The sequence below is a fragment of the Coffea eugenioides genome, chromosome 11, assembly GCF_003713205.1.
Source record: "Coffea eugenioides isolate CCC68of chromosome 11, Ceug_1.0, whole genome shotgun sequence".
NCBI classification, from domain to species: domain Eukaryota; kingdom Viridiplantae; phylum Streptophyta; class Magnoliopsida; order Gentianales; family Rubiaceae; genus Coffea; species Coffea eugenioides.
In genome coordinates, this window is record NC_040045.1 from 37,559,401 (window position 1) to 37,587,223 (window position 27,823).

General features: G+C 33.8%; 2 protein-coding genes across 5 annotated transcripts; both read left to right on the forward strand.

Moving 5' to 3' along the window:
- The first annotated feature begins 1,501 nt into the window (after positions 1 to 1,501).
- LOC113754147 (plant UBX domain-containing protein 2) lies at positions 1,502 to 6,846 on the forward strand. Its single transcript, XM_027298498.1, has 4 exons — positions 1,502 to 1,874; positions 1,991 to 2,921; positions 4,923 to 5,201; positions 6,299 to 6,846. The coding sequence occupies exons 2-4, from the start codon at positions 2,010 to 2,012 to the stop codon at positions 6,551 to 6,553; spliced, it is 1,446 nt and encodes a 481-aa protein (XP_027154299.1). The 5' UTR covers positions 1,502 to 1,874; positions 1,991 to 2,009; the 3' UTR covers positions 6,554 to 6,846.
- A 16,579-nt stretch (positions 6,847 to 23,425) lies between these two features.
- Positions 23,426 to 27,423, forward strand: LOC113753558 (protein TIFY 6B-like). 4 transcript variants are annotated; one of them, XM_027297744.1, is made up of 7 exons: positions 23,426 to 23,851; positions 24,721 to 24,914; positions 25,162 to 25,367; positions 25,526 to 25,616; positions 25,752 to 26,076; positions 26,574 to 26,644; positions 26,991 to 27,020. In XM_027297744.1, the coding sequence occupies exons 1-6, from the start codon at positions 23,767 to 23,769 to the stop codon at positions 26,603 to 26,605; spliced, it is 933 nt and encodes a 310-aa protein (XP_027153545.1). In that variant the 5' UTR covers positions 23,426 to 23,766; the 3' UTR covers positions 26,606 to 26,644; positions 26,991 to 27,020. The 4 variants fall into 4 exon arrangements, with proteins under 4 accessions (XP_027153545.1, XP_027153543.1, XP_027153544.1 ...); XM_027297742.1 differs by having other exon boundaries at positions 23,428 to 23,851; positions 25,532 to 25,616; positions 26,587 to 26,644; positions 26,991 to 27,423; XM_027297743.1 differs by having other exon boundaries at positions 23,429 to 23,851; positions 25,258 to 25,367; positions 26,587 to 26,644; positions 26,991 to 27,423.
- The last annotated feature ends 400 nt before the right edge of the window (positions 27,424 to 27,823 follow it).

A 27,823-nucleotide genomic window follows, 5' to 3' on the forward strand; every position in this document is an offset into this window, starting at 1 on the left:
ATACTCTTTTTGAGTACCTTCACTACTGATCTATATTTCTATGACTGGTTTGGTAATAGTCAATTGTTCTTCTAAGTGTTCAAATATAGATTAATGAAAACTTCAGTAGGATAATCTATTGGAACAAAATCAGAAGAATTTAAGCTAGCACTTGATCCATTCTCCTCCCTTTAGCGAACAAAAATCAGCTGATCATCACATATATTGTAGTACATGAGCAAGCCAAATTCTTGTCCAGAACTGAATTGATCAGTTAGATTGACCTGTTTTTTTTATAGCTGAGCAGACAAGGATCAAAGGATTAGTACAAAACACCAGAACCTGTGTTATTGGCTTATTGGTTTGTGCAACACTTTTTGACTGTTAACACAATATGTACACAAATATAATGCAGAAACAGCAAATACCTAACACCCTGTCATTTCCTTTTTGTTTCTTTTTCTTTGCCTTTATTCTGCTTGCCAGATTGCGAGATATCTTTTATATATATACATATATATATATATGTATATATTTCAATTATGGCAGCAACAATGCAGAGAAGAGAACTAGGCCAGATTGGAATGAAGATACGTAAATGTTGAGTAACTTAAATGTTGGCACCAAACCAGCCCAAAAAAAAAAGTTGTAAGGGTATTTAACATTTATTACGTAGAAACCGGAGTTAACTCTTGATAAATCATTTACAAAGCACACCGAATTATAATTATAAAACCTGCACAATTTAATGAATGTGAAACTCAATTGCAACAGGAAAAATAATTGAACTAGCAAATAACACCCATATTCCAACAAGAAATATAATAGTGCCAACCAAACTTAACTCTAGTCAAGTTTCTAAGAGGAAATAAGAAACTTCTACCTTTAAGTGGTGTTATATTATTATACCAACCTTAACCTTGATTATTGGGAACCATTACTTTTCCCCAAGAAAACAAAAGTGCACAAACATTTCTTAGACCCTTCCAATATAATATTCAAAGAAAAAAAGGTTAATTTCATTTTACAGCTCTCAATTATGCTCCAATTTTCACTTTGGTTTCTAAATTCTAAATACTTTAATTCTTAAACAGGATCTCGATTCTCACTTTGATCTCTTAACTCTAAATTGGAACACTTTACTCCCTAAACTATATTGCGATTCCTGTTTTGGTTCCCCAAAATCCTTCTTCAATCTAACTTTTAGAATTCTTGTGGTTATTTTTTATCTAATTTCCCTTTTACAATCTCGCAACATATAATCATGCTGCTCAAATGACTAGTATTTTGTTAGTTTTGAGGATTCTGCTGATGATTGTACTTAAGTGGGACAGTTTTCATAGTTGACATGGCATAACATCGAGGATCAGTGGGCCCTATGACAACAAAATTAACCCAAAGATAAGAATGCAATCTCAGAAACCCAAGCTGACATGGCATAACATCGAGGATCAGTGGGCCCTATGACAACAAAACAGGCAACGCGCCAATCCATGCTACAGGTTTTTCCTTCCTAAAGAATCAGTCGCCGACCTATTAACTAATAGCCTGCCCAAATTCTTCTTCCTTAAATTCTTCCTTCCCGGCTTAGATTTCTCCGACTCTTCTGCCCATTTTTCACTCCTTTGTATACTTCCATACCCTGTAATCCCTTTGTTTTAATACAAAAACCTCAACCAAACTCCCATTTGGTGGAAAAAAAATAGTAATAAACAGCCTTCAAAATCTATTCTTGCTGAAAAGATACCTGAAAATCCGAGGCTTTTCTTTCTAATTTTCTGCCAGAATTTATAGATTCTGTTGAAGTTCAATACGAAAACCCGTACCAAACTCCCAATTGGTGGAAAAAGCAATACACAGCCGTCGAAATCCTGAATTGGATCCTTGCAGAAAAGGTACTTGAATTCAGAGACTTTTCTTTCTAATTTTCTGCAAGAATTATAGATTTTGTTGAAGTCCCTTGAATCGTTTTGGCCAAGTTAGCTTGAATTCAGCAGCATCCTTGATTTAGGGAAGCGGGTTCTAGAAAGATGGATGATATGAAGGATAAAGTCAAGGGGTTCATGAAGAAAGTCAACAATCCATTTACTTCTTCCTCTTCAGGTAAGTTCAAGGGCCAGGGTAGAACCTTGGGCTCTTCTGCACCATCATCTTCCGCACCCACAAGTTCCATTCCTTCAAGAATTATTCCACCACCAGTTATTGATTCCACTAAAAGCAAGATTTCATCAAGTTCATCAAATTCTAGACCTAACGTGAATGGTAGTAGCAATCTCTCTGATAAGAAAATTGAGAACAAAAAGAGTGAAATAAAGACTCATACGAATGAGAATGGGAAGGTGAGAAATGGGTTTGATCCATTTGATTCATTGATTACGTCTACGAAGAGAAATCCAAATGGTTATGAGTTAAATGTGGTTGAATGTCCTGTTTGTGGTAAAGGGTATGGTTCTGAAGAGGAGGTGGCTGGCCATATTGAAAATTGTTTGAAAGCTTCCGAGGTGAAAAGTGAATGTTTGGGGAAGGAATTTGATGATGGTGATGGCAGGGAGGAGGCAAAAGGTGAGTTGGAGGTTTGTGTTGGTGCATATGTTTCTGGGAAGCCGTCTGAGGGATCAATGGATGTGGTACTTAAGCTTTTGAAGAATGTAGTTAGGGAGCCAGAAAATGGAAAGTTTAGGAAGATTAGGATGGGGAATCCTAAGATAAAAGAGGCGATAGGTGATGTTGTGGGAGCTGTGGAATTGTTGGAATGTGTGGGGTTTAAGTTGAATGAAGATGGTGAGGAAATGTGGGCTGTGATGGATGTTCCATCTAAGGAGCAGCTTGGTTTAATCCAGGGTGCAATTTCTTTACTGGAGCCGCAAAAAGTTGAAGAATCACCGTCTACAGCTCCAGCTAAGGTGGATGAGCCAGACGAGCCAAAGGAGATTGACAGACAGGTATAGAGTTTTGTTTATTTAACTCTTTTTTGTTGTGTAGTTATTCTTTGTCTACTGCAGTGTCACTTACTTTGTTAATTGTTGGAACAGCTTGTGCTTTTACTTCATATGTTGTGTATTACCCATTTTGGCTTCTAAACTTGTCTCTTTCTTGTGGGATGCTAAATAGGCTAGGATGATAATCAAGTAGGATTAGGAAGAGACGAAACAGAAATTCTTGCATACATTATGATTTATTTTTGGATCTTTAAATCCAAGTAGACATATTCATGCAAAATAAAAAAGAAAACTTTCAGCTTCTTGATGAAGCTGTGGTCATAACCTTAGTTCTCCTGTTTGATGGATGAACTTTTTTTCTTCCTAATAGCCGGGGCCCCTGCTCTTCAAAATCTCCTGGTGCATTTTCTGAAGGACCAGTACCCCAAGGAAAACAAAAAATGAAACAATGAAGATCTCCAATATGATGGTGAATAATGTTGAGTATTAACATTTATTTCAGCCAAAAAAAAAAACCTTCATTTTGTCTGAAAAATACTAGATACGTACAAGCAGCATTATATCCTTAGATCAGGATTTTTCTCTTTTTGTGTTGAAACTAAAATTGTGATGTGGAGAGTATTTTTTTCACCTATCAAGATGGAGCATGCTCATGGTATGAATTTATGATTATGTTTTTCTATTGTTCTCTTTTGCTGGAAAAAAAAGATCCGTAACATATATATTATTAGAGACAACTCAAGCTGATTGTTGAACATGGCCCTTTCTTAATGCTGCATATATGGTCACCATTATACTATTATTTTCATTGCTGAGGCATTGGGACTAGTGGTTTTCAGAGTTTGAGTTGTGTTGACCATGTAAATTAGCTTCAGGCATCCACATAGAATAGATATTTAATTGTAGATATCATAGCAAGTTTGCTATAATGCTTAATGTGGAGCAAATGAATGTTTGGTATTTTCTGCAAACGTCTCCTAAGGCCTCTTACTTGGTATGAAAATCTTATTTTGGTAATTTATCTTGCTTTCCCACCTTGTACCTTTGTTTCATCTCTGGAAGGGAAACATCCACTTTCTTCAACTGTTTAATTGACTGTTATCGTACCCCATGAAGAGCATCATCGCAATCAGTTCTTAGTTTCATGAAAACCCCAATATAAGTTGCTTTCCATACAATTTCTGGAAATATACTTCACAATGTAATTGCAGTCGCTAGATCTTTGTCATTTTGCAAGAATAAAGTCCCAGGAGTAGCCACTGCTTAACTAGTCATAGTTATAGTTTTTCCGTCCAAGATTGAAGGGATAAGTACTACAAAGAAAAGCTGAAAACCTCAGGAAAAGATGTGCAAGGATGATTTCCTGATAGCTTTGATGTCAATTATATCTTTGAGATTCTATACAACGGTGAAACCCTGACTTGTGCATGTTATAGAGCAAATCTAACTTTTGTGGATACCTCGAGTCCCATAAAAGTGGTAGAGGTCTAATGCTGAACCCCATCATTCCATGGTGTTCTTAATACTGGGAAAAAGAAAAGGAGAATCCTTGAGAATTTTGACATTGAGGATGGAGATGGAAGAGCATTGCTTGCATACTGCCAAGTAGGGGGTAAAATTGAAAAAATGATAATTTCCCTCTTGGACCTTTTGTTTGTAAGTTAAGACCTTAAAATTGATTATTGTAATTTCGTCGCTGATAATTTGTTTCCATTTCAAGTACGTTTTATACACCTTTGATGTAGGAACATCTCTTGGTTTACTCTCTTATCTGTTCAACCTCCTGTTTTACATCTCACTGTACCAAGAAGTCGTATTTAATCCTTTTCTGAAGGTACAGATTGTACTTTATATTTTGTATGTTGCTTATATGCTAAATGCTTTATGTTGGCTTATCATCAAATCTCTTGGTTAATTAGCTAATCTTACTTTACTGTTATTCCTGTACTTATTTTTACAGCCATTGTCTTAAACTGATGATTGTATTGTCCTTTTGCATGCCAGATTCGGGTTTTCTTTTCCGTTCCAGAAAGCACAGCAGCAAAAATTGAACTGCCTGATTCTTTCTATAACCTTTCTCGGGAAGAACTGAAGAGAGAGGCGGATATGAGAAAAAAGAAGATTGGAGAATCCCAGCTGTTAATTCCTAGATCATATATGGAAAAGCAGGCAAAAGCTGCCAGAAAGAGATTCACGAAAACTGTTATCAGAGTGCAGTTTCCTGATGGAGTGGTGCTTCAAGGCATCTTTTTACCTTCAGAGCCAACTACTGCTCTATATGAGGTTAGTCCTCCAACATTCTTATCAAATTGTTATATGTGTTATAGCTTAAGTATTTCAAGAAAACAAAATGCTAGTTCTCAATGATTTAAAAGTAATTAATGGCCTAGTGTACTAAGTGGCCCTTTCACCAGTTGATAGGAGTTGTTATACAGCTTCTTTGATTATTTTTCTCTATCAACATATCCAATGTTTTCTAAGGGTTGTTGGATTCTGAAGGAAGTGCAAATTTCCAGATGTACATTGTTGTCTTGACCCTTCTAGTATAATACTCATCTTGAACATAAATTCCTGACTTTTGCAATAACCTTAATTGATAATTTTTTGTTCTTGTTCTCTGTGCAGACAGTTTTGGCTGATTCTAATTTCTTAGGAGGATTATTTGCCATTGTAGATCTTCTTTAAAGCCCTATGTAAATGAGGCTTCAATGGAATCCATTGTCTGTTCCTCAATTGCCTTCTTTTGCTTTGTCCTGGACTCGTATTAATCCTATCCTTGAATGTGTTATCTGAAGCATATGGGCCTGATGAATCCTAAAGCATCAGACTAACTCCTCCATTTCAGTCAGTAAAGGACCGACAAAATGTTATTATTTATGTCTCCTGGTTTTGATCTTCCTTTGGTTGCTTCTTATCTGAGGGGTACTAATAATCTTTGGTTCATGTCTAGCCAAATGAATATAGAAAAATGCTATTTTTATGAAGAAGGATTGCCCCAAAGATTGCCCAGTCAAAACTCCTAACTTTCTAGTGGTCAAAAAGATGATAGTCTATTAGATACCTGGGAGTATGATCTCCTGTGAATGGGCATTCAAGAATGGCAGTGCTATTCTCATATTACTGGATATGCTTTGATAGGGCAGGCAGAGCTGTTCTCGTACTATGATCCCTACTATATTGAATGTCTCACTTATGCTATAGTAATATCAGATACATGTCTGTGCCGATGTAAATGAATGTTAGTATTTTGCCTGTCTGGACTTTGTGTTACCTCTGTTTTCTGCATTAGATATATCAGAATGTTACCGCACCATTACATGTCTGTTGCGGGTTCCATCCCAGCGGTCTAATTTTGTGCCCTGCTATTTTTGTATCATCAGTTTGTCAGCTCAGCGCTCAAGGAACAAAGCTTGGAGTTTGAACTATTAGATCCAGTGCTTGTAAAACGGCGGGTGATCCCACGTTTTCCTGCAGCAGGACAGAGAGCAATAACACTTGAAGTTGAGGAACTGGTTCCTTCAGCTCTAATCAAATTTAGACCTATTGAAACAGATTCAGTTGTTTTCACTGGTCTACGCAACGAACTCCTGGAGGTCAGTGAACCCCTTGTTCCTGGTTCAGCCGTTGCGTCATGATGAATTTCAGTATTCCATTTCAGAACCCCATTTCAGTTTTCCCAACCTGAAGCAAACATATTGAAGAATTTTCAGCATCTCATAATTCTTTACATCGTCCATTCTGCTGTTGTCCCAAGGTTGTGGAGTCATATATCAATATATTTCTTCCTTCCGAATGTTGTGTGCAACCTTTTGCTTTTTAGTCATTTTCAGCAGATACAGACATTGTCGGGTGCCAGAATACATGTTTGTAAAGTTGGAACTTGTCAAAGCAAGAGAATTTTGGATAGATATCAGGTTCTTTTAGCACTTGGGATGGGTTCTAATATTTTTGCCATGGTCTTCTTTTTCATTTTTCTGGTGGTTGTTTGCCATCGAACAAATTTCCAATTTTACGTTCACATTACATCAGAATAAGAAAGCCAAGAATCTAGTAAAGATTTCTTTATTTATTCATCTTTTATTTTTATTTTTTTATATTTGGGTAGCAAAACTCCTTTTTTTGATATAAATTGGGATTTGATAAATACAAATATACAATGCATCAACATTACAAACTAAGTGTCCCGGATTCAACACCTCTCACATATACTAAAAAGATTACAAAAGTTGTTTCAAAAAAAAAAATTACAAACTAATCAAATATTGTGAGATGACACTAAATTTTATAGGTTCCTTTTCGTTGATTAATAAATGAGATGTTTATAACCTAATCCATTCAGTTTCTATCTGTTTCCTTTCTCCAAAATTTGTTTTGCCTTCACAAGAATTTTGTGTTTGGATTGCAATTTTTTTTTTTTTTTTTGCAATATTTTTCGTGAATACAATTTTCAATCACTTTTTTACTTTACATATATCAAATCGCTACAGTAATATTTCTAAAAAAAAATCCAAAAAATAATGCAATCCAAACAAAACCGCTTTGGTCTCTTTATTTGGTAATGTTTGTACCCAAAAGTAAAATGAATTAATGAAACCTAGTCATTTTTCTGTTTTGTATAAATTCAAAAAGCCTAATCTGATAAGGTATTTTTCAGGCCCTGCAAGATTTTATTTGCTCATTCAGCAAGATTCAGATTGCGTTGTTCGAAACCCAGCCCATTGGGCATTAAATAATACACTCCTTCTAACATCTAAATGGGTGTCCATTGGGCATTGAATAATGCACAGGCTTTTTAACAGCCACAAGTAGATACCCACATTTGTTGTCCTCTCCACTTGAGTACTTTTTTATTTTATCTAACTTCAATTCTTTGAAAAGGAATTTTCTAATCCGTGCCTTTAAGATGTAATTTTCAAGTTATAATGCCTACATTCATATTAATCGCCCTGATCTATTTGAAGCCTCTTTTAGCCAATACCCCTAGTTAGAAAACCTCTTTTTTTGTAAAGTTTTTTTCTAGCAGGGTACGGGTGAAATCGAAGCTAATCAAATTAAAAATCCTAGTATTCACTCTTGTTTAATTATTTTAACGAATTGAAAATTTTATTTAAACTTAACTTCTTGTTGCCGAACTGAATTTGAACGAGTTTTTTTTTTATCAAATTTGAAAATTATCGAATACAAAACGCTTTTTCAAACTTGACTTGACTAGTTAACTAATCAAATTTGAATGAACTCGTACCAAAGTAAACTCGATTCGAGTATCAAATAATTTGATTTATCTTTCAACTATAACAGGAGAGAGATGGGATTTAAGAAATGGGGAGGGGGGAAGAGGGGATTGGAACTAGAAAACACCTCTTGAAAACCCTTCTTAACCATATGCAGTAAATTGCTGTTAGAAAAAACTCTTCTTCAAAATTAAAAATCAGGGGATAAGCCGATTATTCAATGGTAATTTTTCGTATTTGTCTATCAATTTGAGTTCTTTTTTTTTCCAGTAAGCAGGAAGTCTATGAAAATGAGTTATGCAAACTTTGATCAGGATGGAGGCCCCATTTCTAAGAAAATGGAAACCGCTCATCACAGTGCCCAGTCCTGCTTGACCCATGTATTAAGTAAATCTTCTATGTAAGTCTCCATTTTTCAGTTGGCATTAATTTGGGCTGCAGTTTAAATTCTCAATTTTGAAACAACCTACTTATTAGATCGAATGTACTTATTCGATCTAATAGAATAATTTTGTCACATCTAGGCTGATACCAATCCAAGTCATTTCATGAACAAGCTAACCGTCTTGTTGGGCAGGAAAATACTCCAGAAAAAGTCAAAGTCATCATCCCATGGACCTTAAGCAGGATTTAAATGAGGATACAAGACTTGCAATTTTTGTTAGAAAGTTGGCCTAAATAAGGATAATGTTCGTTGGCCCAACTTCTTGGTATCTTTTGCCCTTTAGTTTAGCTAGTTAATTGTCAATTGGGTCATGACATGATTGATTCAACAGTCAATAGCAGCCCTTTTTGTTTACATTTGCCCTCTAGTTTAGGTAGTTACTATCGATTAGCTCATGAAATGTTAGGTTGAACAGGCAAAAATAATCTTGCACGAGATGGAGTATGGTTTACAAAAATTAAAATCAATGTTTGAAGAACATTAGGGGAAAAAAAAGTCGAGTGCTTAGTCACGACTTTTACCTACCATGATGGAGGGTTTATTGGCTATAACAAATAAAAAATTGGCAGGTATTTTCACACCATTTTTGCGCATCAAATGAGAAAAGCCAACGAATAATGTTTGTGTGAGTGGTTTGGTTTGGCATGGCAAGTGATCTTTACCCACAATAGGGCATACATATCATATGGGAAGAAAACATCCAGCATATATTGTACTAATATGACTAATGAAAAGGACCATAGCCCTTTAGAAGTTTTGACACGATGCAATAAGTAAGCACATATATATATATGAGAGTAAATTTTATATACGCTAACAGTGTATAAACTATCATGGTTAGATGCACGCCACATCTGTAAAATTTGGGTTTTAAATTCAAATTCGGATTATGTATCATACATCCACTGGTGAAAATGTATAGACTGTTTGTAGTATGTGTTTGGATTGCATTTTCCGTCATTTTTCATGGAAAAATTACTGTAGCGATTTGATATATGTTAGGGAAAAAGGTGATAGAGAAATGTGATCACGGAAAACGAAAATATTTTCCGACGGAAGCAAGCAATCCAAACAAGGCTGTGTTAGCTTTTGCTTCAAGGACTTTGTTCCTTGCCAGATATGGAACGTTTTGTAAAGACATTTTCAATGAGAATAAAGAAACTTGATCTATTGGCTCCAACATGTGCAAGAAACACAGGCAAAGATACCCCCTTAAAATAAAGAAAGAAGATATGATACTTGAAATGATCATCAAAAAGCAGGCAATGTGATTTACATGTTCTTATGTCTACTTTGTTAGAAAAAAGTTAAGTTGGAAGTATGGATTCTTTGACAAGGGCCATGCATGCTTATTAGTGGTATAAAAGCTTAGTGGTGCTCAATGGATGAAGGGAATTGATGGTTAATCGTGACTACTCAATTGCCAATAAAAGAAGGGAACATGGGTGTGACTCTGCATCTTTTCTTCTTTTGTTTTTCTTTCTTGTAATTTGCTTTATTAAGAAATCATCGTGGTCTGCTTTTATATGAGTGTGCTTTGCAAAGAAGAGACAATGATGCCTTTTTAATTCCCTCAACTACTTAATTTCCATTGGAATTGCTTTGATAAGTTTCTTCTAATCTTATACACCAATTCATAATCAAGTTTTTTTTTTTTTTAAATAACTCCAATTCTCATTACTTCAATTTAGCCAAATCCCTGTAAGATATAAGATTGTATCCAGGGAGAAATTTAACCAAACCACTCAATATATATTATCGCTCTTGCAAAATGATGAGAGTTTGTTAGTTAGTACAAACAACTTAATTAATCATATCTCCAACCATAAAAGACACAAATATGTATACATATGATTTCAGTTTTGATACCTTAGGTTAACAAAATTATATAACAACTCAAAGAGTTACCTCCAAAGTCTAACTACAAAATTGAAATTGTTTGTGTGTTTATGTTTAAATCTCCAAGGCTACCCAAGCAAAGGAAGTCAAATTCATTTGCACCACAAATTAAGTGAGACGTATTTATAAGTTTAGGGACTTAAGTGTCCCATTTTGAAGTTTAGGGATTGAAGTGGGTAATCGTCCAAAGTTTGGGGGGACAAAGTGGTATTAACCACAAATTAAATACATGTTATACTTGCATTCACAATCAATTGTGTTACTATCATTTGTTAGTCATGAAATCCCATGCTTAAAGTTTACAAAACCCATAAGTTGAAAAAATATTCTCCTTAAAAAATTATAGCCCATCAATGCCCACTTTGGTTAATTAATTGATTGATAGCTGACTTTGGCATTCTCACATGTGACTGCATCTTCTTCGTCTACCATGAATCAAGAGCATATTGCTTTTGTCCACCACCATTCTTGATCTACTTGAAAGGCAATTGCTGTAGAAATAAAATCATCTTTGAAATCTAGCCAGCTACCTTCATTTTCATTTGCCATCGATATGGACAATTTGTGGGGTTGAGAAAAAGGGGCAGTAGCCCCACTCACAAAATGTGAGGTCGCTTTTAAATTTAAACCGATTGGAACAAAAAATGGTTCCCGATGTAGGGTCAAAGCTTTTGATCAGAATCATCAGATATAGGTTCCTGTAAAATTAAAAATAAACGAAAGAGATCGGATAAAGTTCTTGTTTGGTTAGAATATGTAGATTTTACTAGTATATTTGTTCTGTTAAAATTTGTTCTTAGATCAAATATTTGCACATGCTTTCTCTACTAAGTATTTGCCCGTAAATAATTGTGGGAAAAAAAAAACTATTTGGTTCTTAAATCAGCTTTTATGAATGGCATCTTTAAAAAATTAAAGTAAAACCAAGCAGGCGCACTATACTACATCTAAGAATAAAATTCATGAAAACAACAACGAAATTGTGGCCTGCGAGATTATTTAAGGTCAAATTTAAAGATTACATGAGGGTTTTGTCTTCTTTTTTTTTTCTTGTGTATTAGGTGTTCACGGTTTCGTCATGCTCAAAAAGTTTTAAAGTTATATATATTTTTTGAAACAGATTTTGAAATTGCAAGAGCTCGTGATTATTCAAATAAAGGTAGGACAGACAAATCTCACAGAGCGGATACCGTAATACTTACTACTAACCCTATATGCTCTTAAAACTTGAGAAAATACTTAAATAGACTTAATCTATAGATCGATTTGTAGATCATATGATATATGTACTAGTCATACAAATATATAGATATACCACGATATAAGAAAATTAATAATGGGTAATATGATGATAAAAGAAAGCCATGTAAATATTAGATGTCACATGATTTAAAAGGTAAAAAGTAGAACAACCAATCTAATATTTGCTTAAAACCCAAAAGTAAGGCAAAAGGGTGGTTGGAACCAACATCAACATATGATTTGTTCATTAGATTACTTTCCTGTGAAGAAGTTTTGTTCCCTAAGTTTCGTCCAACATACAATGGGAATCTTAGCAGAGTTTGAGGTTTCAAACCAAATTCCTTTCCCAACCTTGAAACTAACAAAGGGTCCACCCTGGCCTTCATAGTTAATGATGGTCAATTTAGAAAAGACGTGCAAAACATTTCTTTTTAAGCGAGCACTTTGTCAACGACTTTATAGGAGACTCAGAAGTTCATAATAGGGTTAAGGAAAATCTATGACGATTCTTCAAGATTTTGAATGAAAAATGAAAGACATGTCTCTGGTTCTCAAACCACCTTCTTGCTTTTATATTAGGGATTTTTATCAGCAGAATAAACAAACAGAAACAATTCTGCAGCCAATGAAAGAAGCGAAGATGGAATCAAGTCCAGCAGTGATGGCTATATACAGTTTATTCTATGTTAGTGTGGTTCAATATTTTAAAGCATCCAAACATATATATTATTGGTCAACGTAACCCCTGGCAATAAAGAACAGATCATTGTGTGTAGTAAAGACACTAGACTATGATATTCATAGAAACCAACAAAATTGAAATTTTATTTTTTGTTTACTCTGAAAAGTTTTTGCCACTCCGCAGATATCTTAAATGCAAAATTTTTGCCCTTTTTTTTTTTTATAACAAGTTGGAAAAGCAAATCTAGGGGATATAATATGCCTTCACCTGTCCACCCCAAATTGAGAAATTCTACATGGTTATATATCATCTCTTACACCGTTTTCTTTGCACCATTCCCCAACATAGCAAGCACCTTTTATGGTTTCCTTGCATCAAGGTAGAATTTATTTGCATGAAAAAGTTAATCATAATTTGTGTGCAAATTGATCTTTAATAAAGCTATTGAGCAACATTACTTTCTAAAGATGTCAAAAGTCTTGAAGAAAACGAGGAGGTTACTCTTTATATTGTTGTTGTTCTTCAAACTTTATTCTTCTTTTTCGTCATTACAGATTAGATAAGATTAAGATTAAGATTCAGATTCAGATTGACCACCAACTGCTAGTGCTAGCCAGCATAAATAATTATATATAATAAGGAGAAATCACTCTTTTGGATAATATGCCCTCTCCTCTCCACCGCACAAAACGAAGTTAATCTATAGGCATTAATTTTTGTTTCAATAGGCATTAATTTACAAAGACTTAGGAAATGTGTCACAAGCTAGCTGTTGTGTTTGGATTGCATTTTTCATGATTTTTCATGAAAAAATTACTGTAGCGATTTGATGTATGTGAGGAAAAAAGGTAATAGGGAAATGTGATCACGGAAAACGATGTAATTTTCCAACGGAAAACGGCAATCCAAACAAGGTTATAGTAGAGTGTTGTATCCTAAATTCTAAAATCTAGCCTCAATCCTTTGTCCGGAAATATCACATGCTTTTATATTTCTACCCTTGAAAAAAAAAAAGGGAAATTAGAGGTTGATAAGATCAGTAAAATTGTATCATATTTATTATCAATTCACCACAACATATAATCTAACATATACGTATTTATATTAGTATGATTCAATCATACACCTATTCCCATTCATTGGGATTTCTTGAACCAAATTTGTCATTCACTGTTGAATAGACTCAAGGATGTATGGGTAAACCGAAGGCTTATTGGTCATATTGGTAATAGGTCTCTTGGTTGTTGAGGGAAAAAGCCTTCAATTACACCAAACCACAAAAAGCATGCGGAACAAATTTGATTGCTCAATCTATAATCTGCCATCCAATTGATTTACTGATAAGACATGCTCAAATAAACACTTAAACAAATGAATTTATCTTACTCTATGGATTAAGAAAATTATGCCAACAAGGTTTTGGTCCGGTAAGGTCCCATTTGAATTGTTATTTTTTGAAATTTTTACAGAAAATGATACTGTATTAATTTGATATATGTGAAATAAAAAGTGATCGAAATATGTATTTAAGAAAACATAAAAATTCTTCAATAGAAAATTAAAATTCAAACACCGCCTAAAAATTCTTGATTCAATTCTCTCTTTCCTTCCTTACTTCTTAAAATCCCACTTTTCCTCTGCTTAAAAAAAAATTACTAAATCAAGTCAATGTATTACATGTGACTATTATTTACTTTTCTTAGACCATTTATTCTTCCATTCATCAATTGATTAAGTGTTGGTGGCCGACAATATTCTTACCAAATGCTCATTGGCGTAGAAATATTGAAGAACAAGCCGTGCCTTTTTAAATGGGTGTCAAGAGGCAAATTATTAAACGAAGCGAAAGGAAACAGACACGTTCGGAGACTGTTTGCCTAGCGTGTCACTGTCTAGTTTATCGCACACAATTGAAAATGGTGGTTAGTTACACCTACTGAATTTCTTACGCTTGAAAAATCTAAATCATCTTTTTGCCCCGGGTGCTGCGATTAAGACAGAAAGGAAACATGCGACTTGGCAAACTGGTAGAAAAGGCAGGAAAAATTGCACAAATCTTCTTTCTGTGGTTTAAGTAGTCATAAAGATCACCTAAATATAAACGTATCATCAAAGTAGGTGGAACAAAACTGGGAGGTGGTTTCTTCAATTGTCGATTTCAATTGCATCAAACAATTTATGCATAAGTGCAACAAATATAGACACTAACACGATAAATACAGACACCAAAATAGCGACAAATAAAAACACAACAAATGTTTTTACTCCTTAAAATTTGTGCTCGACAATCAATTTCATCTATCCAAATTTAAATTAAACACGTCTGGACCATGAATTATGTCATGCACCATGTTTGACAATTACATAATTACTCAATTCATGGCGCCGTGTGAGGTGAGGGACCACCGACCCCAAGTTCTTGAAAATTAGGTTTTGCCATTATATCTTGAAATTTTCTGATAACATCCTTTGCATACATTAAAAACTTTGCTCCTAGAATATTTAATTTTGCACTCATACGTTTGAATGTAAATAAAGCTTTTTCTCTCGAAAGTAAATGTTTTGTGTCTGTTTTCTAATATGTTCCTACACCTACCCAGTTCTTTCTTTCAACCCATCTCTCTTTCAAAATCCAAAAAAAAATTTCTCTTCTCTAGGGAGGAAAAGAAACAAGCTCTCTCTTTATTCTAAATCGAATGCGGCCAATACTCAACGTCTGCCTGTTTTAGGTACCGTCTAAAACATAGAATTTAGTGTATGACACAAATGGTCGTCAAAAAGTTACAAATCTCTAGGTCGAATGCAAACAACAAAACCACGGATTTAAGCTCATATTTTCAACTTCAAGATGTCCGCAAAAGAAAGGTGCACGAACTAAGCACATACTTTCAAAAGTCCATTCGCATGTTAGGAAACATATTATTTAGACAAGCTCGTGGATGATGTATAAGCTCCTTGGATTTCCATGTGCTACTTGCTATAGTTTATTATTTTGACATTTGTTTGGATCGAATGGTTTACGACCTACATGTGAATTTGCATTAGGTTTATACGTCATACAATTTTCCCCTATGTCCTCTTTGCTTTTGTGCTGCTCATGAGGTGCAGATCTCTTTCTTGATAAATAATTGTATATCGAAGAATTATCTTCTCAATTATGATGCAAGAGTCCGAAATTTCAGGACATGACGCTCGCTTAGAGTTAAAAAGTTAAAGTCTTTGCCATTTTAAATTGCGAAATTCTCGAGTTTTTATAGAAAAATGTAATGCAGTGATTTGATGTATGAGAGGTGAAAAGGTGATTAAAAAATATGTTCACAAAAAATGTAGTAAATTTTTTGAGGAAAAATGGCAATCCAAACAAGATTTTAAATTGGTTCCTACATATTTATGCTATCTTATTGTAGCCAAGGTCTCGATAATTACTTTTTTTTTTCTTTTGATAAGGCTACAAATGACTCAAAATTGTCGATGCAAATAAATTACAATTCACAACATTTTGATTTCACCAACCATACAACCGAACTAAATAAATAGCGGCGTAAAACCAAATTAACCCACAAAGTAGGAGAAAATTTATCACGGTTCGGATTAACTACTTAGCAAGTCTAGCAGTTGATTTTTTATCAATGACAATGCTCCAAATAAGATTGTAAAGTCTTCTAATTTTATTTTAAATACAAACTAAGTAAGACTGTGGGATCATTATTTATCCAATTAACTGTATTTTATTAGCCAAAGACTAACTATTAACCTTGTCAAGAAGTTGGTCTAGACGGTGATAATAAAGGTGATTGGAAAAATAAAAAAGTATATTAAAACTTGTATTTGTGAGGTGAGTAAATAATTTTTGACCAAATAATGGCTATCCAAACGCACTCAATTTTTTTTCTGGCAATGGTGCACCGACGAATAAATATTTTTCCGGGTTAACATACAATTAATGAGACTTAATTATTTGAATGCTAGGGCTTTCTCCTGATAGGCACTCATTGACTAGAGTCACATATGTAGCTGAGCCTGTGCAAGTGTACCTCTTCTCTACCCAGTATTCATAGCCAGTTAGGTTTGATCATGACACAAATTAAAGAGATAATGAAAGATATAAGAATAATGTAAGGACTGATTCAAAGGTTAAAAGTCACTCTTTTAATCTTTTCAGACTTTATTTGATTATACAGTTTTTACTTTCATTACTTAATTTGCTGCACTACACCTTCAAAGGATATGGTACAATAAAACAAATTCTTTTGAGTAAGTTGTCATAGCCTTCACAACATAAAAAAAGAAAAAAGAAAAAAAAACTTGTCCTACTTGCTCCTATTTCTTGTGCTAAAAGCCAATAAGTGAAGCTCAACCACAGGAGCAATTTGGCAAATTAATTCTGAAAGAGGAAACAATGTTAAGTAATCTGTTGGCTTAAGCCGAGACATTATACGCCATTTTCTTTGCTTGAGATGCCGGTTATTGGAATTAGTTGTCTTGGCTGAAATGTTAACGTTGGTCAATATAATTTTTACATGAAAAACCGATCAGCTCTGAAATTTAATTTTTCCAATAATTTCCTAAGATGATGATGAGAAAATGTTTTAATATTTATTCACAACATTAATGAAAAAATGTGAAATATACAGTCCAAACTGGGGTAACCATGCTTCTGAGAATCAACACACATAAAACGGTGTCATATGTAAAAGATGATAAAAAGTTGAATTATAGCATTACAAAAACTTGTATCATAAAGTGGTAACCTCTTCTTCCTCCCTCCTCTAGAAAGGTTTCGAATTTCCCCTTGATCTCTCGAATAAGTATTTACATTTATTGGTGCTCGCTCTTTGGTCCCAAGTTTTTATTCTTACTGAATTCATCAGAAAAATCATACCATGGTTAGGAAGAAAACAACAGTTGATTATGCTATGGATTTAAATAGGCAGCAATCAGTGATTATACTATCAATATGAATTTTCACAACATAAATCAACCTAAGACACTATCTCATGTGTCCGCTTTCAACTTTCTAATGAGTAATGAGCGCTTGGCTACAGAGAATAATGGGAGTGTTACAAGATATGTTGGACAAGAGAACTAAAAATCTTATCCCTATCATTGTCAGGTAAAAACTACATTTCTATCATTTAAATTGTTTTTTTTTTGAGTTTTTATATATATAAAAAATATATATTGCAGCGATTTTATATATATGAAGTAAAAAGATAATTAAGAAATGTGGTTACAGAAAACATAAAAATTTTTCTTTGAAAAATTACAATCCAAACAAGACTACTTAATTAATTGGTTTAAGCTAGCAGAATAAGAATTTAGAGAAAAGGTTATTAGAGAGAAATTATAAATTGATTTCTAAATTACAAATAACCTACCTTTTGAATGTACACACTCACGCATATATTGTACCTCATAAACTATAAGAATTACTTTTCTATACACTGATAGTATATACACTTTCATCATTGGATAAATGACACATAATTTGAATTTGAATTTGAAAACTAAATTTCGCATATATGTCATGCATTTAACCGTGATAGTATATACACTGTCAACGTATATAAGATTTACTCAAACTATAAATGTTTTCGCGAATTAATAACACTTTTTCCAAAAATTTATACGTTAACGAGTGCTCACTGAACTACAGCAACTATAGTGTCCTTCATGAATTAATAAGAAGTGTTGGCTGCTCGTGAGAGGTTATCCCCTTGGGTCGAGTGTGCTGTGACATTAAAAACAGTGGTGGCAGTAACATCAGCTCTTGTATAATTAAGTTAAACTTATGCACTAGTGGGAAACTGTAAATTTCAGGATTAGAGTGCAACATGTATGAGATAAAGATGAATATGGATAAAGGTGTTTTGTGTGTCAACAAATAAATTTGAGCAAAAACTGGAAAAGCAAGAATTAGTGACACAATAAGATTTCACATGAGATACTTCCAATAGAGATACCAATTGAGTGCAAGCCACAAACGACAGCATTGTCGGCTTGCCACCTCTGCTTTATTGTCACTATTGCAAATGTGAACTTAGCTTAGTAGTAATACATAACTACTACTATTCCTACTCTGTGTATAACCAGTGATATATAGTGACATCTAACTTATTAAACTAGAATGTTTGGTGAGCGAGATTTAACAGAAAATCTAGATTGCAACATAAACAGTCTACGTGCAAATACATGGTTGGACCTATCTGTATAAGATGTGTGTAGAGCTCAATTTTTAAGAATTCCAATTATATCGAAACAGGATTAAAGAATTGAAGGAATAACAAATCACTTGTACAATTATTTTCAAGAAATTGATCTCACCATTGTGTGCATTATTTGCTGTACTTTGAATGTGATAGTCATATTGATATTATTTCATTTACTGCCACCTCATCAAGATTCAATAATTACATGTTCCATGAAAAAATGGGTTTGACTGGTAGATACTTACTACTTACTTGTTAAGAGGGATCTTATGTATTAGCTTTTGCAAAAGTGAAGTTAATTTGTAGAAGTGTCTAAGTGCAAGAGGCAATTAATGTGGATTTATGTATTTTTACATAGTAAATTTTTTTATATAGTAAATTATTTGTATTAATAAATGGACATCCATTAGGAAATTCATTAGAAATCTAGGCTTTGTTTGGAGTGCCAGTTTTTATAGAAAAAAAAATACTGCAGCGATGTAATGCATATAAGGTAAAAATGTAATTGATAAAATGTGTCGAGAGAATTTTCTGTTGAAACTCACAATTCAATTAGTTTTCTAGAAATTATGGAACAAAACGAGCATGCGTCCATTTTAAATCAGTCTACCATTAATGGATAAGAAATGAGGGAACAAATGCTGACATTGACTAATTAATACCAAAACCAATAAATTTCCCTTTTTTATTTGATAAAACAGAAGCCAATATTATTATTAAACTAGCTAAACATCATCCAATATGATTTGTTTGACAAAAAAGGTTGCACTAATGGTAGAAAATACATAGATCATGCCATAGATATATTTGATCTGGAAAATCATTAGACATATAAGAGTTACAAAATAAGAAAGATTACACTGTGAATCACAAATCATTATATTTGACTTGTACAAACTACTCCACAAATATCTGTGCATGTCTATTCCCTCAAATCTGATATCTAATTAGTTCAAGTTCAAATTCAATGTTGAAATCTGACGAGAAAACTCAAGAAATTCTAAATCTAACATATATATTTGAAAAAACTCTCAAATATAAAGAAAAATAACAAAAAACTAAACAAAACTCCTACTAGAATACCCTGGAAGAGAAGCAAACTTTCACTAGTTAATACTAGGAGAGAAAAAACTCTCATTAGAATATCCTAAAAGAAACTTTATTAAACGAAAACAAAAATAGAGGAAGAGGAACGGAGATTTTGACTTGAGATCAAGATCTCCTGGAAGAATGGTGGAGAGAAAATTGAAAGCAGAGAGAAGGCCAGAAAAAATGAGTGGATGGAGAGAGAACGAGGCAAGATATCTAGAGACGTCTAATAAATCTCCAATGCTAATAATTTCTCCCTGTATTGTTAATCATTCCCATTTTGTAGTAAGCACACATTTCAGGCATAAATTTTTCCACAATAACCTATAGGGATAATTTCAGAGACCTGCTCAAGGTTTCTAACTATTTCATTAGTCTCGCTTTAAATTTTAAAAATTACACTGACCTGTCTTGAGATTTATTATCTTGCAACATTTAGGTTTAACCAACAATTTAAAAGTGATATGAGGAGAGAAAAGATAGCATGATTCACCATTGGCCTTATCTACTATATTATTTAGTTAATCTAATACATGTCCACATATTAAAAAAAACAAAATTTTGCTATTTATCATTAGAGATCAAATCACATATAGTATCCAAAAATAGTATATCATTCTATATATTTCACTTAATATAAGATCTAAATTACTTTTTTCAGTTACAAATTTGTTGCCAAACATGCTCAACAATAAATAATAAAAAATGCAACCAAAACATTACAAAGAGCAATCTTTAATACCATAAAAATATCAACAACTAACCTTAATATATTGACAAGAATATTTATGATGTTAAAGTTCTCTCTCTGTAATATTTTCGTTGCAAATTTTTTTGATTGTTTGTTATTGATCATGTTTAATAATGGATATGTAACCAAAAAGAATAATTTAGATCTTACATTCGATGAAAAATATAAAATTATATACTTTTTTGATACTATATATGATTTGATTCTTAATCATAAACATCAAATCTTAGTGTTTCTCTTTAATGCATAGATTGGTATTAAATTAACTAAATAATGTAGTAGTTGAAGGGTAATGGTGGAATCATGTTATATTTTCGCTTTCCTAATATTAGTTTTTAATTACTGATCGGGTCTAAATGTTACAAAATAATTAACTCTAATGGATGTTAATGTAATTTTTGAAACTTGAATGGAAGATAGCAAAATAGTTGGAAACCTTAGGGAAGGTTTCTGAAATTATCCATAACCATCAAGCCTGAATTTTTAAATCCTCACGTGCTAACATACCTACGAGACTTTGAGGGGCATTTTTAATTTGAACCCCTACTGGTCCACCACCATTCTTATCCACACTTCCCACTTGCTGCCGTGTCACGCAACTTTTCGTGCCATGCCTGGGCGTTTTAGCAAACCTCAGCCCGGGGAGTTTTTGGATATTTACGAATGGCCGATTTAAAAGGTCGAGTAATCCCACGTGATGCCCGACCCCAGCCAGTATAGTCTCACGAGTTGCTAAAACACGTGTACACGTGTCGCTCTCTGAGTTAGTGACAGTATAGACCTGTGGTACCACCGACAGGTGGGCTGCACGATTTTAGCAACGCATGGATTAAATAGCTGCGCACGTGGTTCCATTACCGGCTTGACCGGTCATCGACCTTTCTAATCCGTAAAAGCATCTTCATGCGAACCATATCAAGTACTGCGTAGCTCCCACCACTTAAAGTATTGGTTTACTTTGCTTTGGCTGTACAATGCAAGTAATCCTTTGAATGCTTTTTCCACTCCACCAAGGTTTCTATGTGATTGAAATTACAAGATTGACCATGGTTTTGTGGATTGTGATTGTGCGTTTTTCGTACCTCTCACATGCTTGTCAAATGGTGAAAAATCAAACAATAGCTATAGATCTTTATTGGTACTTTTCAAGTAAGTGCTATGTGGATTGTTATTGATGAAAAAATGGAATGAATAGCAAATGAAGCCAACCGACATTTCAATCTCATTGGATAGGTGTTTTTTCAAATGTGGTATGAGAGTAAACAATTTTTGTGCATATCATCTTATCAAGACGAATCAGGGTCAACATCCAAATTGAAAGGTGTTTATCGAGCCACCGAATTCTTTAAAGAGCATCTTAGGTTGAGATGTCATGGTTGTTTTATGTCCCTCATTTAATTTCTTATTAGGCATCTATTCTCTTCGGTATTAAAAAAAAAAACTAAAAAAATGAACTAGGTATTAGTTGAGTGAAAAATGGTATAAATCTTGTTGGTACTATGATGTTTACATGAATTCAGTATATGTGGAACAAGGTCTTGAGACAGTATCTAGATCCACATGTTAATGTGATTTTTGTTACTTGCATTACACTTCTCCAAACTAATTAATTTATCAATATGCACTGTTTTTTCTTCTTTTCTTTTTTAACATTTAACATTATTTATTCATCTTCAGAAGTTAACAATTATGGTGATAGAGAATATATGTTATATGGAGTTTGATTTTTTGAAAGCATTCAATGCTAAAACATGAGATTATACCAATTTGAACAAAGCACAAATCTAGGGTGATACTTCACCAATGTTAAAGCCAATTTCATTTAAATCAATGCAAACCATAGCAGTTTACTTTCACTTGCTTCTTCTCACATGAATTTAGTATAACCCTTTGCAACTTTATTATCAGCATTAAACTTCAACCACTTGTGTTTAAAAACTCATACTCATATCTTTCTTGTTAGTGAACTGTCACTTTAGTCTCTTGCTATTGAGAAAAAGTGGTGATTGTTGAGTTAAGCATTAATAAGATAATTTTCATTTAAGAGTTTTCAAAAGTATGAACAATTTGAGAATGCATCATAGAATCACAACTACTCTAAAATAAGTTAAAACTTTATATGGAGAACAAGCAAAAATACATCAAAAGGCATATCAAATAGGAAATGATCAACTCAACTAAAATTAATGAACTTTTAGCGCATACTGGTCGTTTTTTTTTTTGTCTTTATAAGAAAATTTCGAACATAAATTACAAGATTTACACTTCATGCGGATCATTGTTAAATCTTTATATAAATTACAAGATTCAATTATTAGTACTCAATAAGTACGAGTGTCTTTCTTCCTATGCAGGTTATGAAGCATCTTAGGCTCATTCAATACAATCAAACCACTACAAATTCTACCAATTATCAATATTTGCAGCATCAATTATTACACCCAATAATTAAAAGAAATCATTTACCATGTCCAGCTCTGAATCATCTCTTTAGAGTCATCAAACAAAATTGCCAAGGACTTTGAAGTAAATTTTGTTTCTAATCAACTTGACAGACTATAGAAAATTAACATAGTTTCTATGCGATTAGATTTTTGTACATGTCACATATTATCAACTTTCAATCTGTACTATAGAAGATTGAACTGTAATGCATTAGATGTTTGGAGTAAATTTTGTTTTTTTTTTTTTTTACATATTATCAATTTTCAATCTGTACCATAAAAGATTGAACCAGGCATATCATAAGACAAGTGTTTAACCATGTGGGATCCATTAGGCATACAACAATTTTTCCTTTTCAAGGAGATTTTAGTCATTTTAAAAAAAAAAAAAAAAAAAAGTAATGTCCAAAACTTTTTCTCATGTGGTGTCAATATCAATTTTTTAGTACTAAAAAAATAATTAAAACTGATCAGCTCAAATGAATACAAAACTCAAGAATAGAAACGCAGCACCCATCATCCACTTGCCCATTCCTATAAACTCACAATAAAATACTCCGCAGCAAACACTCACACCCACAACACACACTGGGCTTATAAGCAACACGCTTTCTCCCTGTGTCCTTGCTCCTTGTCTGGTTGTGTTGCCTATTGCATCTGTTTAAAGCATTTCTGCTGAAGAGGGTGCTTAAGAGGAGAATTGGGATTCTGGGATTTGTCTTTTTTCTTTTCTTTTTGTGATAAAGCAGAAAACGTTGAGCTCTTTTTTGATCTACTGAATTGCGGGTTCTGTTTGAAATTTGGAAATTTGGGTTCTGTTTGAATTTTGGTGTTTCTTGAAAACTCTGATTCTGAGATGGAGAGAGACTTCTTGGGATTGAATTTAAAGGACTCTGTTATTGTTGTCAAGGAAGAAGCTGTCGAAGGCTTCAAGGACTCTGGTAAAATTCTCACTCTTTTTTCTTTCCCTTTCTTTTTTGTTTTTTGGTCATTTGTAGAAAAGCAGAACTATGTTTAGCATGTTTCTTGTGTGTGAATCACATTGGCTTTGCTGGTTTTTGGTGACCAAAGTTAAAAATTTTTGTCCTCGGTCTAGTATTGGTTTTGTGATTGGGATTCTATATGAATTACAGTTAATTCTGTTTGCTAGTAATTATTTCTGAGCCTTTTATGCAAATTTATACAGCAATGCAAGTTTTAGCTGAGTTTGATGTCATATTTAGGGTCTTGTATACAAATGAGTTAGTTTTCAATAGGGTTGGAAGGGGATGTGTAAACTTTTTGTTATTAGTAGGTGACTGAATTCTGTGGGTAGTTTGCCATGCTCTAATAGTATAGGGCTTATTGTCTGCCCAGTAATTTTTTTTTCCTTTTGAGTAAGTACAATTTTGTGTGGTAATTGAGTCAAAAATTGCCATTCTTGTTAAAGGGGTGCTTGTTTTAATTGAATTATCAGTTGCAGGGATGAGAAATAAATGATGTCTGGTCTGATTACTAGTTAGAGAGAGAGAACTTCAAAGTTCGGTAAGAAAGTTTGACTCAATGTGATCATTCATGATTGGAATTTGACCTAGTTCTTATATATAAGATTCACAAAGGAAGTGTTTTAACTTCAATTAATTTTGGCTCCAAACTGGAACCCCCTTAAGACTGTATCTGTTTGGAGTTAGTTCAGTCTTTTATGTTAGTGTTGCCCAAATAAAGTAAGTTTTCTGGGTAAGATTTGCTTCTTCAATGTAGTTTCCTGTTTTAAGGATGAGTTAACTGTAAAATGCATTATCCTTTATTCTGACTGGACTTTGCTTCAAAGGGTTGGTCAAAAGTTCCGGAGTTCCATGGCCATTATCAAACAAGGTGTCTGCCCTTGCTCCTTTCGTGCCCTTTAAGACTTCCCATGATGAGAAGATGCCAAAAGTCAATTCTGATCACCTTGCATCTTCTGGGTATATGGTAATGTCTTCTGCCGATGCATTTGATATCAAACGACAATCTGGTGAAGCTCAGGTTTGGATCTATCCTTCAAAGGGAAATTTGTTGCGTCAAAGTGTTTGCTTCATTGTTTACGCATGTGAATACAAGAGCAGTCTAATTATGATATGCTTTACTAACAGGCTGCGTGAATTTGCATGTTAGCATTTTTCAAGGCAATATTCATGCAATTATCTTCACAAATTGAGATACGGCTTTTCCATTTTGAAACACATAATAATGAGGACACTGGTTTAAGTTGACATTTGTTTTTATCCAATAGAACATCCATCATGTGCATCTTACTCATGATGCTAAGATGCTTCCAATTTGCATGAGCAACCCTTTCCTGAAGACTCATTTTGCTGGTGCTGGTCAGAACTTGGCTGGTGCTAGTTTAAAGCAGCAGTTCATTGGAGGTGTGCCTGTTGCAGCTCCTTGTTCATTTCTTGCTTCTAGTAGTTTTGCGGCAGGGACAACTGAACCATGGTATGAATCTAATGGACCTTTAAGTAGACCTAAAGGATATAATATCCGTCATAATTTCATACTTTTTTCTGACCTATAGTTCTATTGTTGAGAAATATAACAGAGGAAATGAATGATATAGGAAGCTGCTTCTGTGTTTTGGATTTCTTCATTGATAGGTTCAGTACCAAGGCTTCTGGGGGTGCTCCTCAGTTAACTATTTTTTATGGAGGGACAGTGAATGTCTTTGATGATATCACTCCTGAGAAGGTCCACCCTTTCTTTGTGTCTTTGGATAATTTATTTCTTTTTGAATTTAAAGCAATTCAGGCATTTCTCTCTTCTCTGCTGAGAAAGTTTTTCATGGTTTTACCTGTCTCATTTGATGGCTATATACCTTATCAGGCTCAGGCTATAATGCTTTTGGCCGGAAATGCATGTAACATGGCACAAACAAGGCTTCCAGTTCAGCCACCTGCCTCCAAGTTTGCAAGCGGAGATGCTGCTTTTGTGAACCAAACCATACACCCACAATCTAGCTCTGCCCTTTCAAGCCCAATTTCTGTTTCTTCCCATCCGGTTGGCCAGTCAGGTGTTGGTTCTAGTAACAATGATGAATTGAAGGTTTCTAAAACTGCAGGCATGTCAACAAATCTTGTGAACAAAGTGGAACCTTTAAATATGGTGGCTTCACTTGGACCTGTTACTTCCACAACCATGATTCCATCAGGTATATGTCACTTACTTGGTTTTGATATTTTTAGCATCCAAAAATTGCCTTTACAAAAACATCTGTCTAGAATTTCCTTATAAGTAGCTTTGATGTCGTTTATCTTTTTGAGTCTTGGATTTATGGATTTTCTTGTTTTGCTGTTGGACTTTCTTGGTATCTTTTATTTTTTTGGGCTGATCTATTGTTTTTATTGTGATACTAATATGGGAAGCGGATTAATATTCTTAAGCCATTTAACGAGTTCTGAGGTGCTGGCAGTATTTTTATTTTTAACTGCATTATCTTGGCCTCGCTATCATTTTTGTATTTGATTTCTATTTATTGCTCTGCTTTCGATTATCATGTTTTGAATTGCACAATTGCTTGCTTTCCCATGTATGAGGTATGTGAAAGACATTTTAGCAGCAGAAGCATTAGTATCCTCCAATTTTGTTAATCAATGGGGCTTAGGTATTTATATTAGTTAACTATAGCAGCAACATTTAAGAAACCAGGTTTTGTGTGCAGCTGTTCCACAGGCTCGTAAAGCATCCTTGGCTCGGTTTTTGGAGAAGCGTAAGGAAAGGTAAATCTGTTTCCTTCCATTTCTTTACTCTTCAACTTATGCTTTATTTTGTAGTAAATTTAACTCAATATCTGTTGAATTAGCTTTGTCAATGATGCTTGTGGTATGACTATTCTAAGTCCTCAAGGGCTATTCTATGCAAAGCTTGTAAATAAGTAAATTACTTGATGGATAAGAGGATCTTGTAGGTTTAAATGAGATTCACGACACATTTGATTAACGTATATTGCAATGACTTCCAGAATTTCCCACTTAATTCTCTGAACTCTCTTATATTTCTTCTCTTTCTTGCCTGCTTCTTCCTCTAATTGAATGTTAGGTTTAACTTGCATGCCTTTTTGTGTAGGGCACTGAACTCATCACCATACAATCCCAATAAAAAATCTGCTGGCTGTAGCAACCCAGATTCCATCATCGCCGGTTCCCGTGCAACCTCCATCGCTGGCTCTAGCTTGCTGTCTACCAGCAATGAGATGCCATGATGGCTCGTCGATGAATTGGAATCCTTGGTATAGTTATATATAAAATTCTGTAGCAAAGTAAAACGCTAAGCAATTAGTTTTGGCTATCCTCTCAAGTCTTATTTGTAATTTTGAACTTTGTCTAACTTGTAATCCAGTTTAGTCTTACTAGACTGGTGTAGCTTTTATTTATTCCACTACTCTTCTTTTGCAGTATAGGTTTTTCCATCTGCAAACTTAAGAGCTGGTTGTATTTATCAACTGTATTGCTTTTATTAATTTTTACACATATATAAATTAGTATACATAATTTAATGATGTAGTTCTTGTTAATCTATCAGGGTACGATCTTTGGTCTAGTTGATTATTGCTAGCATGCTTTTTTAATCAGTAAATGGAAAGTATAGTATAGCCTGCAACCCTTTTGATACTGCATTAGTTCGAATATGTTTGAAATCTTTTCTTGCAACTCCCAATGCTTTAAAGTTTCTCAAAGTTACAACCATTTTGGTAGTAAAGAAAACAAATTGACGTTTGTCTATATTTTCGTTGCAGGATCATACCAAATAACTAGCACATGATTTGAGGAATTTAGTCTTTTTTTTTTTTTTTGGAGACGACAACTGTAGTATATCCTAATCTATCATGTACTAGGAGAGGGGATGGACCTAAGGAGGTCCAGAGGTAATTCGGAGGGGACTGAATATATCATCGGATC